The 16,424-nt window shown below is 41.0% G+C and overlaps 1 protein-coding gene across 1 annotated transcript in view; it reads right to left on the bottom strand.

The window, feature by feature from the left end:
* UBE3A (ubiquitin protein ligase E3A) overlaps positions 1 to 16,424 on the bottom strand; it is a 337,766-nt gene that overhangs the window by 274,999 nt on the left and 46,343 nt on the right. The window contains exon 2 of the mRNA XM_078658239.1: positions 15,114 to 15,158. Coding sequence (XP_078514365.1) covers positions 15,114 to 15,158 — 45 coding nt within the window. The remainder of the gene's footprint in view (positions 1 to 15,113; positions 15,159 to 16,424) is intronic.

Below are 16,424 nucleotides of genomic sequence, written 5' to 3'. Positions count from 1 at the left end.
GCCAATAGAAACCAATGCAAAATATGCACGAGTTTCAAGCAAAGTCCTGAGCGATTACGAAAGGTCCCCTCCCGTAGGCGAGACCTAAAAAAAGTAACAGCATTGATGCCCAATGCTATAAACCCACACTGTCAATGCACCATGTGATACCACTGTTGCCATTAATAATGTAATTTCTGTAATTCATTAGAAGTGAGAATTCATGAAGAGTGCAATGAGGATGGGGCGCTATGCAAACCTAATTCCCTTGCTTTTTTGCTTCTCATAATAGAACGTTATACTTGGTTTTGCATAAAATGGGTGCAGCAGAATTGCTTAAGCTTGTACTGCTATTTTTTGTAATGACCTTGTTTATGAAATTCATACTATAATTCATCTCTAAAGATACAAAGCTACTACAGGAGACTATTGACTCCTGCAATGAAGCACCAAGGCTGCGTCAAGGAAAACACATCATTGCTTGTTATATTTGTTACATGTTGGTTTGCCATGTAGCCCATGAATACTCAGGTGTGTGAAGTACAGAGATGCACTGCAATCATCTCACAGCAAACGTGTTGCTGTGCTTTGGTATTTAATGAAGGAGAGATGTGGCAGTAACAATTGCACATATATACCATGCTTGCTTCAGCATGTTTTACTTCTGGTGATTAAGGTATGAAGCTATTCCTATATCTGTGCTATGTATATAAGGTCTGGGTTTCTAGTCTGGTCTAAAGAAAGGTTTGAAGTTGAGTGTGACATTTGCTAAGAGTAGCCTACATGACAAAGAATGAGTCTAATTGCAATCACAGGAATAAAAACTAGCGACCTACTGTGGCTTCTCATTCCCACAAAGAGTGTGCTGGAGTACTTTGGATCCACCCAGATGTGGCCAAAATGAAACTAAGGAAGATACCACTGCTATCAAGAGAAACTAGTTATCCAAGAGCAGCTGACATTCACACTACAATAGGCTGCTGTTCCTCAACAACCATTTCTGAGTCTGTATAAACTAAGAAACCTATAGAGCCCCTGGTCCCCCCCTGGAGCACCCACTCCACACCAGCAAAAATAGGGTCAATGGGTGGATCGAAAAGTGGAGAAGCAACTAAAGAACTATAGGGCACAATGGGGAGTGTAGATATTGTGGCACAAAGAATTAACAAAAACCACAGTTAATGGGTCAGTAGTGACACATTAGGAGCATAATCTGTGCGTCGCATCAAAAAGCGTAGATATCACAGTATATGAATCTATGGGACATATCCAAAGGCAAGGGTGGTGTGGCTCATGAAATCGACCCAGGAAAGTTAACACTGGGCTACAGAGACTACTTTCCAATGGTGCGTCAACCACAAGGTTTAGTGCTGCAGATTCATGGTTGTCGTTATTGTTAATTAGTATCTGGATAGAGCACAATCTGACATTAGTATAGCATCGCAGTGCCTTCTGTAGTCTCAGCAGGACAACGATCCCTGCCCAGGAATTGTATCCTCAAGACATAGGGGACTAAAAAAGGAGTGGAAGCACAGGGCCATGATATTATCAGTCTCTTCAACCCAGGAGACTTTCAGCTCAATGGGAACATAACTCTCGTACGAGTCGAGATCCCACTACATGACAAAGATTTTGGGTGCAGAGGAATGACAGGATGAAATGTAAATTATTTCTGAAAACAACTCACAACCCCTCCTCCTCCCCGGACCATCCAAGACTGAGGGGCTAAATAAACACTAGGAAATACAATGCCAAAATTAGCTAAAGGTATAATTAAAAAGAGAAGAACTGCAAATGAGTAGACTAGTAGGTTCATGAACTAAGACTCAAGCAATTCATGCAAAGTAACTGGGGGCGGGGGGGTTGGCAGACAGGGGGGAGTACAAGGGTAAGCTCACGTCACTGTCTAAATCCCCATGGCAAGAATTTATCACAAATATGAAGCACTGGCTACAATATAGCAAACGATTTAGACAAGACAATTTCTCAAAAAGGCACTAAAATGGTAAAATTAGGAATGGTTCCCCGGGACCGAATGGCAAAGGCAGAGTTACAGCAGTGGAAAAGTGGCATATGAGGTGTTGGGCTGGACTGTACACATACAGAGTTTTATATGAGGAAATAGATTGTAAAACACTCCAATGGTCACCAGGCTCCTGTGAAGCCTTTTTGGAGTGCATGGGCAAAAGAAAGTGGGATTTCAGTCAGGCCTAATTGCAAAATGTGGGTGCAATTTGTGACGATTGTGACATGCCCCATTCCTGGGGCACCAAATCTGGTGAACAATTGCAAACAACTGATAAGCCACCCACAGGAGGACTGCAGTGACTCATCACTTAGCTCCCTTCTGCTACTCACTCCCATTGGGGAAAGCATTGCTAACTACCTGGAAGAGTGGAAGAATATCACAAAGGAAAAATGGGTTCAGAATATTGTGGAAAATGTATTTGGTCTCCGGTTTAGGTCTCCTCTTTGGGGATTAGTGTGCTGTACAACCTAACCCACAAAACTTTAAAAACGAGTGACTCCTAAATCACCTGTGTTAGCAATCAAGAGGGACAATCAAGGACAATTTTTACCGGGGTCCAATGTACGTGTCCTACAAGGGAGTAACAAGAGCGTGTACAGAGTTCCCCTCGGGGAACTCTGTACACGCTCTTGTTACTTCCTAAATCACCTGGACAAACTTCAACAGAAGATAAACATCATTCTCTACAAAAAAGGACTGACAACTTATGTCAACTATTTTCTGGTGAAGAAAGGACCCAAACATTAGTTGTCTCATTCTAGATAGATCTCAAAATACCAAACAAATGGATACAAACAGAAAAGTCAAGAATGCTAGAACTCCCTCACATCTACTCTATGCATCATCAAGGAGATTCATTGTGCGCCACAGACCTTCAGGATAATTATTTTCATATCCTTTATGAAGAAAAATCTGAAATTAATTCTATGATATGGGTTCTCCCATTTGGCCTGAAGTTTGCACCCAAATATTTTTGGAAATGGATGTGGTAATGGCACATCTCAGGGGATTGATGATATTGGTCTTTTTTTATTTAATAAGAGACTGATCAACGTCTCAATGTCACAGCAAGCTCGTCACCGTTGCCAGTCGACAGACGCTACTCTAAATCGTCTGGAGAATGATACAGGCCAATCACCTAAAAAAAACATCAATCCTTGTGTAGTCAGACCACCACCTAGGCCCAGTACCGGACACTAAAATGCAAGAGTGTATACTTTAAGTGGATAGACTATTATTTATCCATCTGAAGTGTCACCATTGTCTTAGAATGACCCACTAAAAGCGAGACTGATTTAATGCTTCTGGGCATCCTGCATTTTTCTAATTTTACATACCAGTTCTCAGATGAGACCATTGCAACAATTCTGAGAAGCCTATTGATGCCAATGCTCAGACAGATGGTAGGACAAACTCACTCTGCCTCCTCATGCGGCTCACTTCCACCGATTGTAATACGAACCACAAATTCTTTGTGGAATGGACTTCCATCAGGATATCCCAACTCTGTCGATTGTGACTGATGGGTTTCTGACCAGTTGGAGTGTTCATATGGACCATATTCATATTCAAGGGACGTGATCCTCTAAGGAAATGTCTTATCACATCAATCTTCTGAAACTAATACCTAGGTACACCTAGATATAACAGCATTTCTTTCTGCTTTCAAGACTGACTCCCTTCTTGATGAGATAGACAATACAACTACAAAGTATTTGGACAATTAAGGGGAAGACGATCCAGAGGGCTCTCACAGGAAAAGCAACTGATTTGGAAGTGTCTAATAGCCACGAACGCGAGGATCACACATGTTCATCTTCCACGCATCCAAAATTCTCAATCAGATTTGCTGAGCAGGACATTACAAGAAAATCATGAGTGGGTACTAAGCGATTCCGTCCTGCATACCTTCTTCAGCGAATTAAGATTTCCTCAATTGCAACACAGCTGCTGTACGAGGCAAAAATCAATTCCTAATCTCTCTTTATTTGTATTTATACTTTAAACCCTATTGTACAGCTGTGCAGCATAGTTTAAAGTAAAAAAAGAAAAATGTACTTTAACATGGCCAACATTGACTGTGATACCCAATATGGTAAAATGTGTATTAGTTTAGGCAGGGTGTTGCAAGTTGCAGTGAAGGTCAGGAAATGGGTTCCAGTGCTCTGGTTTGTATTTTTCATGAAAGCAATGATCTGTGTTATCTGTCTTTTTGTGTCACAGTGCTTTAGTGTAGTGCAACTGGTGCCACCGCACCTGGTAGCCAGCTTGTGGGCGCTGTATTTTCAAATTTTTTACTAGTTTAAAAGCACCTTCTGCAGATTGTGTGTGACCAGCAATGTTTAAACAACAAGTATAATGGCAAGAAAATTGTAATCAATGTTAGTGTTGGGGTGAGATCATAGTTATGGTAAAGTAGCGCAGAGGGTTAATATGCCTGCTGCAAATAACGTGTAGCGTATATCACAGAAGTGTATTTTATATGGGTCGTTTAGTGAGTTACTGCTTTTGCCACAGAGATCCTTATGTTACATAAGGATTGTACATGATGAACTTCAAGTAACACAATGAGCTATGAACTGTCAAATACCTGCATGCAAACTGCAAGGTATAATTTTTTTTTGGTTTTCCGCAATGTTTCATCATGCAAATGTTGCCAAAAGGTTTTCATTGTTTAGACATGCATTTGTATAAGTGAACCCAACTCCAAACACTAAACGACGTTACAAACTCGGAGTCACTACTTCTCGAAACCAAGCACTTTTAAAAATAGGACCTACCGGCATAAATGACATGCGACTCTTACACCCTGTAATCCTCATTTTTTACGTAACATTTAGTATACAGTGACTTCTATATGTTGCAACTGCATCTGCTGCACAAATGCACATTGTCTTTTGTTTTTTTAGTTTCTACATTTTTTTTGCCGGTTGCCTTTTGTAGCAATTGCTGTAACATGAATTTGGTGCTAATGAGCATGCAAAGGCAGGCTAAGACTTTGGAAAAATCAGTGTGTGTGGGTGTATGTATACACACACACACACACATATCTGGGTATAGTCTTAGAGGATAGCTGGTAGTTACAACGGTTTCCAACACAATGTATATAGGCTTTCACTGTGTGTTGGGCAGTGTATCAAGGTAATTGTATCATTGTATCCTGTAAAAACAAAATCAAACAGATGGAATAAGTGTTCAACATATCCTTGATGTCAGATTGTCCTTTTGCGACTGGAAGTGTTGCACAAATAGAAAGACTGAGAAGTGTGTGAGCAAAAGGTAGGGACTGGAGACACAGACGCCTGGTGTAGGTTAGAGGTGATTCATTAAAAATGCAGTTGTATTTTAGTGAGCAACAACAAATTATTATTGTTATTGATCTTATTTTTGGCATAAGGTGTTACTGCATGTAGTATTATAATAGGCTAGGGCTGGAAAAGTAAAAAACAAGAGGCATGTTTGTGTTGCTTAAGTGATTTAGTAAGTGAAATATGGGGTCTGAAAGAGTATATATTTGTAATTGTTGCTCATGGTGGAAGGGCACGAAGGATGCAGTGTAATTGCTTTTCGAGTACGGGGTGAGGCGCAAGTAGACACAGAAGCGGACAAAGTGTTTAAAGAGCCTAAGGCAGACTGTGAAGCTTTGAAGTTGGGAAGACAGAGGGAGAGGAGCTTGGGGATGCTTACACCTCTGGGTGGGTAGAGGAGAGATTCTCAGAATGGTTCTAAGATTGTGGTGTCGATTTGTTTACAAGTAGCAGAAAGATATATATGTTACAACTCGCGCATTTGTGCATAAAAGCGCATTGGAATGAAATGACCTTGGACTCAATAGACTTGCGGCCTGAATGGAAGTTAGGACTTTGTAAAAGCATGGGACTGTGGGGAGGGGTGAGGTGAGTCCAGGAACAGAAAATGAATATGTAGATGAGTGAAATGAAGTTGTGGTTTATGTTCATTGTGTATGTATTGGGTTTGGTACCACTGTACATGCTACACACAAGTAATGTGTGACCTGGTAAGTGTAGTTCAGAATGACCGATAAAGAAAGAAGTGTGTTGTTGTTTGTGCCATGAAACAGGGGTGATAAGTCGTGGTGTTAGTAAACAATAGCAATGAACAAGCAAACTTCGTATTTTAACATGGAGCTAGGCTCAAAATGTATATTCCGTTGTAGGCAGTGTGTGGTATCCCCTAGTGCAAGTAAAGCAACTGTGTGCTTTTCGTCTGTTTAAAATGTAAACTGAAGCATTAGCGTAGATTTAAAGTATCCATGAGTTCTTATTGTCTTGTTGTCACTGCACATGCCCCTTGAAAAAAAAGTAAGCTCCCGGAAGTGTGTGTTTAAAGGATAGGGAAAAAAGAGATCGTTTGAGGTGCTCAAAAAAGCAGCAACGTTGGTTGTTGTTTGTGAAGAACGACTTTTCATATGCTGAACTTGTCCTGGTGTAATTTTCAGACACTATGACACGTTTAGCAGTGCCTGCACTGTTGTCTGCTTTCATTCTAAGCAGCCGCATGCAGGCGAGGCGGTGGCTTTTTAATTTATTTTTCGAAAAGTGACGATCAGACCTTCTTTTGTTTCAAACTGATCCTGGCGGTGTGCAGTCTGGAGACTCACACTTGAAAGTAGGAGAAAGAAAGGCTCACAGCTTATTATCACTTCAAATGTACTTACGAAAGCCGGACAGGCATTCTTTTGACTTTGTTCAGTCCCTATATATAAGAAAAATGCATGCACTGTAAGAATGTCAGATGTGTTGGTCTGTCCCAGCATTTGCACCAATGTTGTAAATACCACTATTTCATTTCTTTTATAGCGCTAATCATTCCAGTGCAGGGGTAACATACATATTATACATAGACAATAAATCATGTTAGCATCTAAATCAATGTAAAACAAGAATGTTATATTAGAAGGATTACAATTTATTAACTGCAAGTAAATGTAAATGTAAATGTTTGTATTTTATATAGCGCACTTCTACCCGGAGGCCTCGTAGCGCTGTATTCATACCGCTGCGGAACCCATCCTGGCTTTCCTGTGAAATGTCCACTCCTGGGCACCCCCAAGGTGAAGCCAGGCATCCACAGCGCTGCTGGGGCCGTTGTGGAGATTAAGCAAGCTATTGCCCAGAGTGGGACCCATGATTAGACTAGGCACCGAGGCGAGAATTATCAGGTCCGGGGAAATTGAGCCCAAGACCCGCCGAGGCGGGAATCGAACCCTGGTCCCGGGCCAGACCTCTGCATCAGGGTCTGCCGCTCTAACCATTGAGCCACACTTCTCCAAGTGACAAAAGGCTCTCCGTGTTAAAAGCAGTAACCAACTTACCTCTCCACCAAGAACAAAAATCTGTCATCCGCATGTTACTGGAGGGGCTTTTTAAGGTTTAAGTTACAGCCTCCTAAACTGAAGCATACGAGGGGCATGAGTGGGTTCCATAGGGAGAGTAATCTATATTCCTCTTTCCTATAAAAGCTGTCACTTTGAAGTCAGAGAAAGAAAAGTAAACTTTAAACTCCCTCGGAAGACACTGCTTGATATTTGACCTCTGTCTTTGAATGCCCATCAAATGTGACAAAATCAGAACAAGATTTAAAGGCCTGTTTACAGAAAGCAAGTTTGTGGAAGAATACAGTGAACAAGGATTGGGCAACGATAGGGACGAACTCAAGCTGGACAGCCTAAAGCAAATAAAACCAGAAAATGTGAGTAACAAACCATAAACAATGAATGGTACAGGCAGAACGCATTCCTAGGTCAACTTTCTGAAAGTCCCCAAGATGCCTTTAGCAAAGCAGACCACTCAACTTAAAGGTTTCCAAGGGAATCAAAGGTTTGCTAATTGGAGTCCAAATCTTTTTGATATGTTCCAGTGTCAGTTCTATCATGCCACCATTTACTGCAGTTTTGCTAAAACAGAAAAAGGTCCCACAAGCAAGAAATAAGTTACACCACAAATGATACCTCATGGATTTGATTCCTTGATGGCACAAAACTAGAAGAGCTCATACCCTATATTCTAATCTGGAATCTCCAGTAGCATAATGTGGGGCCGTGATCAGAAAGACATGCATAAAACCAGCAACATCTAAAAGCCTTAACTAAATGTGGTGTTAGACAGTAACTGATACATGGATGAAATACTTACAACAAGTACATAAAGTAAGACCTTTTGAATATGAAGGACAGACAAACACTCTAAAATGGCAGAGCTTTAATGTTGCCCATCTAATGCTTAATAAAAATACATTTTCGTTCAGACTATTCTCGAGCAGTTTATGCCTTGGATACTTCGATAAACTGCGCATAAATATATTATGCACACCAATGCTGCCAGATGGGCAAATAAAGGGGATATTTGTGGGGTTAATGTACGTAGAAGTCAGTAATTTTGTTGCCCCTGAGCTCGGATATATAAAACAAGTGCACAGGTAAACCTGTTCTTACTTACTAACTGTAAAAGGAGCGTCTTTGTCAAAATTATTCAGATTTCACAGATGCTGCAGTAGTATCTGGCAAACATTAACCCCAACGAAGCACAAAAAGATGATGGTGAAATGCCGGCCATTGTCAAACATTTGCCCCCAGTCATAGATCTGGGCTAAGTCCATTTGCTCACCATGCCACCCCAATTTAGACCCAGACATCTGCAAATCAGTCTTGACCCTACTCCCCATGGGAACGGTCTAGCCCAAACTGCCAGGTCAGGTCCTCCCTGGACCGGAAAAACAAGCATCCCATGATCAGTTTCGGGGTCTCACCCCTCGTCAGCCAGGCTAGCTTGATGCTTGTGGCATGGCGAGCATGTGACTCATGTCTGGGCACACCCTTCCCACTTAGGGCGACAAATGCAGAAAGAACAATTGATGGACGGAATTTGAACAATGTCAAACAATTCAACCCCAGTAAAAGGTTAGCATTCACCATTAGCCCGAGGAAACAGAGGGCAGTACAAACACAAGGGTGCAAAACCCTACAAATAGAGGGTGGAGGGGAGAAGAAGGCAACGCGCTGTCACGGAGTAAGCACTAACAAAATGAATAGGTCTCTTTTCTGAGTGATTCTCAATTGATTGTGAGTGTGTACGGGTAGGGGTCAGTGGATGTATGTGTAATTAATTAAATAGAAGAATGAATGAAAAAGTGCGTTCAGAAGTGAATGGTTTACTGGGTGCATTAATGAGTGCCTGGGTGCAAATGATAAGACTTACTTAAATGGGCGATTACACAGATAGATGAATGTGTAAGTTAATGAGTGAATTTAGGGATAAAAGAAAGACACCAACACCATAAAAAGCATGGGGGCACTGATCATCAATTCGTCAAAATGGGTTAAACCTACCATTCTGAACTTTGCTTGCATTCAACTGATAGTGTATGAAAAATCATGGCAATATCGCAAGAATTACAATAAGCCTTCAAAGATAAACAATATACCAGAAGTCAATAATGTAAAGTCACTGATAATGGGCAAGCGATTAGGACAAGGGTGAGCCTCATTAACCAAAGACTGCTTAAAATGCTAATGACAAGCAGAATGTCAATATTAATCAGACTAAGTACCGTTATGCCGTGAATGCTCACATTTTGTCACAAATGATCACCATTATGCCATAGTCAGCATTATAGCAGTGGAATGGTAGTGTATATCAATGGACAATGAATTAACAATTCACAGAATATGTCAGCAGCAAGTGCCATCATGCCATGAGTACCACCCAAGTGAGCCAAGAATTACCTCAATTTTGCAAGGCCATACTTGTGCGAGGAGTGAACATTACTGTATTATGGAAACTTGCTTTACAAACCATGGACTACCACCATCATCCCAAAAGATGCATGAAGTGTGGCAAATATTAACTGCTAAATTAGGTTACAGCAACATAAGAGAAAAGGGAGCAAAGCCATGGGATAGAGCTGGCCAAGCAAGTGTGTCTTTGGCTGCAGCCTGGTGCTCAAGAAAGCTACCTGATGTGCTGATTATGGAAACAAAGTCAATTAAGCTGTTCTTTGTTGAATGAAGAAGCCTGCACTGCATGCACGGATTCAGAAACCGTAAATGTTAGTTGCAGACAGCACAAAAATATGGAGCTGTGGCTGCTGTTTTGCTATTCTGAGCTGTGCAGACTCTTGCTCATGAATAACTCAGTTTCCGAATTAGTGTTGTAGGCAGTGCCATTTTCCAGAAGACGGACACACAATTTCATTATGTCCCCTGCTGCAGAGGAAAAGGCTGTGGTGAATCTCGGAGGCTGCTTAAGTCAAAAGGGAATATTGGTCACTAGGGCCTGTGGAACAGCTGAGAAGGTTGGCAGAGATTAAGCAAGTCAGTGGTAGAGATCAAGAGCACAGATGATCTAAACAGTGCCAGGATCACCAATGAGGCTGTGAGACCAATTGAGCACATTGACATTCTCAACTGTAAAAGTGCCCTGCGGGTGTGCGAGGTAGTATTGTGGGAGAGGTGCAGGAGACTTGAGCAGCTCTGCAGTACTTCCAGTCGGTTTCTCGCACCAAGCCCCTCCACGCAGATGGGCTGTGAGGCAGAAGCATTGCGACAGGTGCTCTGCTGCTGCCTGCTCCTTTAGTCCTCATCAAGCTATTATTTTGCAGAGGACTCACAGAATGTGCGCCTGCAGCACAATCCCAGTGTAAAGTGATGCGCTGAGGCAAACCATAGAAAAAACCCAACACTAGTATGCGGACTTCTACATCAACTGAACCAGAGCATGCTGGTTCACAATCAATAATCCATTCTGCACAATTTGTCAGTTACAACACTCTATGGCTGTAATCTGGGCCGGTCCAAAGATGAATGTCACCAATAAAAGTCAATGGCTATTGGAGGATGACCTATTGCCCCCTCTCTTAGTGAGTTGCTGGTGTAAGCTTTGGAAGATAGTTAAAAGATGTCTACAGCCATTAAATGGGATAGAAACACTGCCCTTCCTGGTCAAACGCTGACAACTGAATAATATAGTACAGTACACCATGCTGGGATTCAAAGCTTACCAACTAGTTATCAATCAAGCGAAAAAACAAAACTTCCTTTATCAGATCGTTATGCAATGGTAGAAACCCAACATGATTAATCACAGGAGAAAAAGCAAGACAAGAAAAACATTTTGGCTGGCACTTTTGCACCACCGCAAAATGAAAACACTAACGACCAAGTAGAAAACGCACAATAAAAAGGTCAGTACGTTTTGTTAAACTAAAGTCAGCAAACAATCTAGTTGCGAAATTAGTGCCATAATTGGCACCATTTAGTAATGCTAAATTTACTTTAAGATGAAACATTTAAGGAGATTTAAAATACTATTCCTCTTGAGAATGAATTTGATGGCTCAGACTTATCACGAAATCTCGCTAGGTCTGAAGGAAACTGTTAAATGATTACTCCATAGGCACGCGAAAGGTAAGAAGTTTACTATATGCAGAGATCCTCTACAACCGTCTGTTCAGGTGGCTCACAAACATTTTAACGAGAGCTTCACCTGAAGGTTCCAAAGAAGGGAGAGACTATATAGAGAGAAAAGAGGGGGGTTGGGGAGGGGGCAGGTAGAGGGAACAGGACAGGAAGAATAGAGAAGTGTGCAGGGATTACAAAATGTCAAAACCATGAAGAATACATTACATCTTATAGTCTGCTTGCCAACTAGGAGGAAGGCAAACTCTGACATCCTTGGACCTCTGAGTCCAACACAGTTCCATCCTCCACTCCACCATCGTCTGACGAAGGAATCAACACATCCGGAAAACAAGCCACATTGTCCATACTCCATGTGCGCCCGTCCTCTAAAATCACTGAGTTGCGATTGACATGCTTGATTCTCATGGGTTTAGAAAACGAAGATATTTTGGAGCGGTTAGAGTTAGGACTCTTGACTGCGACCCATTGACTTTCTCTTCAATCTCTACTAACAGTACCCCATTTCCGGTTATATCTGGTTTTATAATCATTTTGGTGATGACTAATCTTGTCCAAAACTGAGCTTCTGTCTACCCAAAGAGGACATCCTCCATTAAGCCGCTTGGAAATTAACTGAGAGCCTGGATTCCTCCCCTTAAGAGAAACGAAAGGAGATACCCCTGAAATTGCATTAGGAGTGATGTGATAGGACTATAGCATCTTCCTCAAAGCTTCATCAATGGATTCACGAGAGATGAGGGCCAACTGAATGGTGTATTTTATCATTCTGTTAGCCCTTTCCACTAACCCATTGGCTTTAGGGCATGTGTGATGGACAAAATTTCCAGAAACTGTGTCATCTCATCGGAAGTAAACTGTACTCCATTGTCAGTGACCACAATACTGGTTATACGTTCCTTAGAAAAAGTCTCTTAAGAACTCAATAAGAAATGAGGTATTAATAGATGTGACTGACTTAGTAGATATCCAATGGAAATGGTAATCTATTAACACAAACATAATTCTCTGGGAATTGTTAAGCATATTTAATGGTCCTATGATGTCAAGGCCTAATATGTCTCAGGGCTTTGAAGGTACTAACACAGGGAGAAGAGGAGTCTTGCGGGTGACTCTAGTTTTGTCACGGGAACTACAAGCAAAATATTCTTTTACTGCCTTCTCCACCATGGTGTCCATGTTGGGAAACCAATAATCATTAAGGATTTTCCCTTTGTCATACTCCTAACAGGATGGCCTTTATGTGATATTTCTATAACTCGTTCTTGTATGCCCTTGGGAGGAACAATCTTGTTAGATTTGTAAATGTTATCATTGATGATGGATAACCATCCTTCACATTACAGAAGGGCTGAAGTCAGTGTGGCAAAATATTAAAATTCTTTGGCCAACCCTTGATAATCCTTTCTTTAAGGGACTCGAGGATATTATCTTCTTCGCACTTCTCTCAGTCTCCCTTTTGTTTGCTGGAATGTCATTAGCTAGAAAAGCTTCCTCAGGTGGGCTAACCTGGGAATCTTCACCTGTGATGTGAACCTTGAGAGACAATCAGCAATTTGATTCTTAGTACCTGGCACAAATAAAATGTTGAAGTTGAACCCTTGCAAACCAACACTCACTTGGTGATATGAGGAGTGGCCTTCTCAATATATTTGGTAGAGAACATCGGAAGTAGGGGTTTACGATCGGTTCTCAAAACAAATGGTATGCCCCACAGGTAGAATTTGAAGTGATTCAAGTGCCTCTTCTTCTATGGTGAAATAATTAGGATCCGATTCTTTTAATGTACGGGCTGCATAAGCAATTATCCTCTCTTTCCCCTCAACTACTTGTGTAAGGGATGCACCTAACCCCTTCATACTGGCATCTGTGGTAAGAGTGGTTTTGGCACAAGAATAAAACATATCCAATTGAGGTGCCAAAAATATTGCCTGTTTGATCGGGATAAACTCCTCCTGACACCGACGACTCCTTTCAAAAGGGCAACCTTTTTTTAGTCATGACCTAAGTGACTACACCTGATCCGCAAAACTTTGGATGGCTTTAGATATATACTCCGCAAGACCAAGAAATTAATTCAATTCTTCTTTGTTTGAGGGTGCGGTGCCATTCTGACAGAGTCTACCAAGCTAGTTTTAGGTCTCATTGCCTTCTTCGGAAATAACCTGTCTCAAGTATGTAACTGATTTAACACCAATTTTGCATCTATCTTTCTGTGTGGTGATCCCAGCTTTACTTAATTTCCCCAGAACTTTCTCCAACACCTCATTGTGTTGTTCTTCTGAGCAACCATACATAAGGATATCATCCTGAAAGCAAAGGAACTTTTTGGTCCCTTGCAATATATGTTGCATCACTCTTTAAAAAACTGCAGCAGCAGATTCTAGTCCAAACGGCATCCTAAGGAACTGGTACACTCCAAATGGAGTTATGAAAGAGGTTAGAGCTCTTCAGTCAGGATGAAGGGCTACACGTGGTAAGCTGACGAGAGATCTAGACAACTAAAATATTTGCCCCCCTAAATGACACTTAGCATTTCTTTAATGTTAGGAAGAGGATGCCTATCCACCCAAATGTTGGCACCGAGGTCTCTAAAATCAACACCCAGACTGATACCTTTCCCTCCCTCTTTGGAAACAACAACAATGGGAGCTAGTCACTCCGAACTCTCTATCTTCTCTATGACCCCATTGGCCTCCAACCTGTCCAATTCTTTCCTTAGAGGATCTCTCATTAGCAAAAGAATGGATCTGGCTTTGTGAATTACTGGTTTAAACTGTATTTTCAGTTTTATTTTATGAATAAATCCATTAAGCAAGCCTAATTTTTCCCAAAAACTTCAGGAAATTTAATACATACATCCCTACCAACAATAGATCTGTCAATCAAATATACCTGTTCCAACACATTGGGATCTAATTTGAGCCCCAGATCTCTTTGGTGTTTCCATCCTAATAAGTTCGAACCACTTTTAGTTATGCACATTTTTCCCATGGTGGATCTTCCTTTGAAAATTATCTGCGTAAGCAACATCCCTGCCAGGGGTATGGGCTCTTCATTATAGCCCCCAGGGTTAATATCAGGAGATTATAATGAGTAAACTTTTCCCTGAGAGTTTTCCATCAACGTGTTCTCATTAATCAAGGTATGAGGGGAACAAGAGTCCGCATGCACAGTGTAAGGAACCCCTCTCACTGAAACCCATCCTAGTCGCCAAATTGTTAAATGATTACTCTATAATTATGCGAAAGGTAAGAAGTTTATTAGATTATAGATCCTCTACAGCCGTCCCTTCAGGTGGCTCACATGAACATTCCAACGTGAGCCTCACCTGAAGGTTCCAAAGAAGGGAGAGACTCTAGAGAGAAAAGATGGGGGGGAGACAGGAACACAAGGAGGACAGGAACACAAGGAGAAGGAAGAACAGAATGTTCCATTTATGTAGATTACAACAGAAACATTTCACAAGAAGAAGATTGTGGGTCACAAAACCCCGAAAAATAGATTATTTCCATGTATGCTTTATGTTACTAGTACAACAGTTGCAATTAGGTGCCCTATATGACACCATTAATGCAACAAACTTATAAGAAACAAAATACAGTGGCAGTTAAAATTGACATAGTAACCTTAAGGCACTGGACAGGTCAATTCGGAAACCATACTTACATTCGGCTAGTTTCAAGGTCGTCAGAGTTGGGGTCTCCTGGTAACCTGAAAGATTCAAAAAGATATTTTTAAACATGATGTACAGATCTCAATCAACACACGGAGAAGAAGCATGGTATCAAAGGAAGGTGCATTTTCGAGCCGGTCACAAAAAAGAGAATCAACTGGAAATGAGAAAACAAGATCAATGACAGATGGCCTGCACCAGTCAAAAAATGAGTAGCGATAACGGAAAATAAGAATTTCAACTTCTAAACTTTTTCAACAAAATGAAGAGAAGGAAACATCTTTCTTGCTCCTGAACTTGATTTTCCAGGTATATAACCAATATCAGTCAGGTAAAGAGATATGTTATTATAGTCAGAAATGTGGCATACCCTCAGAAAGAAGGGTAGGAACAATAAACAGCAAAAAAACGAAGTAGCGTTTTCTTGTCCACAAGGCCTGCAATATTCTTTTTGTACCATTATCAAAGATTTCTCTCAGAATCTATTATTTTAATAAGGCACTCCAGAATGTATGATTTTAAGATCTAGCGTCAAGACCTTTTATCAGGACTAAAATTATATATGTGCTTCCTTACAGAGACATTCAGCCAGCCCTCTTTATGCATTGGTCAGCTGTTGTGTTTTTCAAATGTTTTCTTCCGTCCACCACAGCATCCAGCATGGGCCAAAGGGTCAGTTCATCTCAGCCAAAGGCTAGCTTTGCCAGGAGTGATGTTATTTAGCTTTTTTTACAAGGATCGCAGCTGAACAAATTGTAGCTCCTTTCAATGCCAGACTACTAAAACAAATAGGGAATTTGAGACCAAGAAAATTTTTGCTTTTACACTATTTTGTTTGAGAGCACCAACTCCTCAACAATAACGTTTTTAAAAAACGATAGCAAAATAAAACAAGCACCGACAAAGCCAAACGTTTGCTAGCCACTCTAGACCCATAGGTTTTGACAATGATCCTTTTATATGGCCTTGCAACTTCATGGTTTTGAACTAACTCAAATACATCAAAAAGAGAAAGCTTAACTGGGGACACAAAACTGGCAAATATGAACTACTATGGAGTAACTGATACAATTTAAGTCTTAGTACTTTATATATGTCAGTAGTAAGTTAAAATAAAGCTGTAACATTCCATTTAGTAATTTCAGGAATCCACAAAAGACAAGCAAACTGGAAATACTATTAAAATGCTATTGCTGCAACTGCCAGCAACAACAAGACGTTGGGAATGCAGGCACATTCTGGTGAGACAGTTTCAAGAGTCCAGCTTGAACTATGTGAAGACCTTCCTCAGACGACAGACATAG

The sequence above is a fragment of the Lissotriton helveticus genome, chromosome 8 (assembly GCF_964261635.1).
Source record: "Lissotriton helveticus chromosome 8, aLisHel1.1, whole genome shotgun sequence".
NCBI lineage: Eukaryota > Metazoa > Chordata > Amphibia > Caudata > Salamandridae > Lissotriton > Lissotriton helveticus.
The sequence above is the reverse complement of the archived record's forward strand: the minus strand, read 5'-3'. Positions and strand labels throughout refer to the sequence as shown.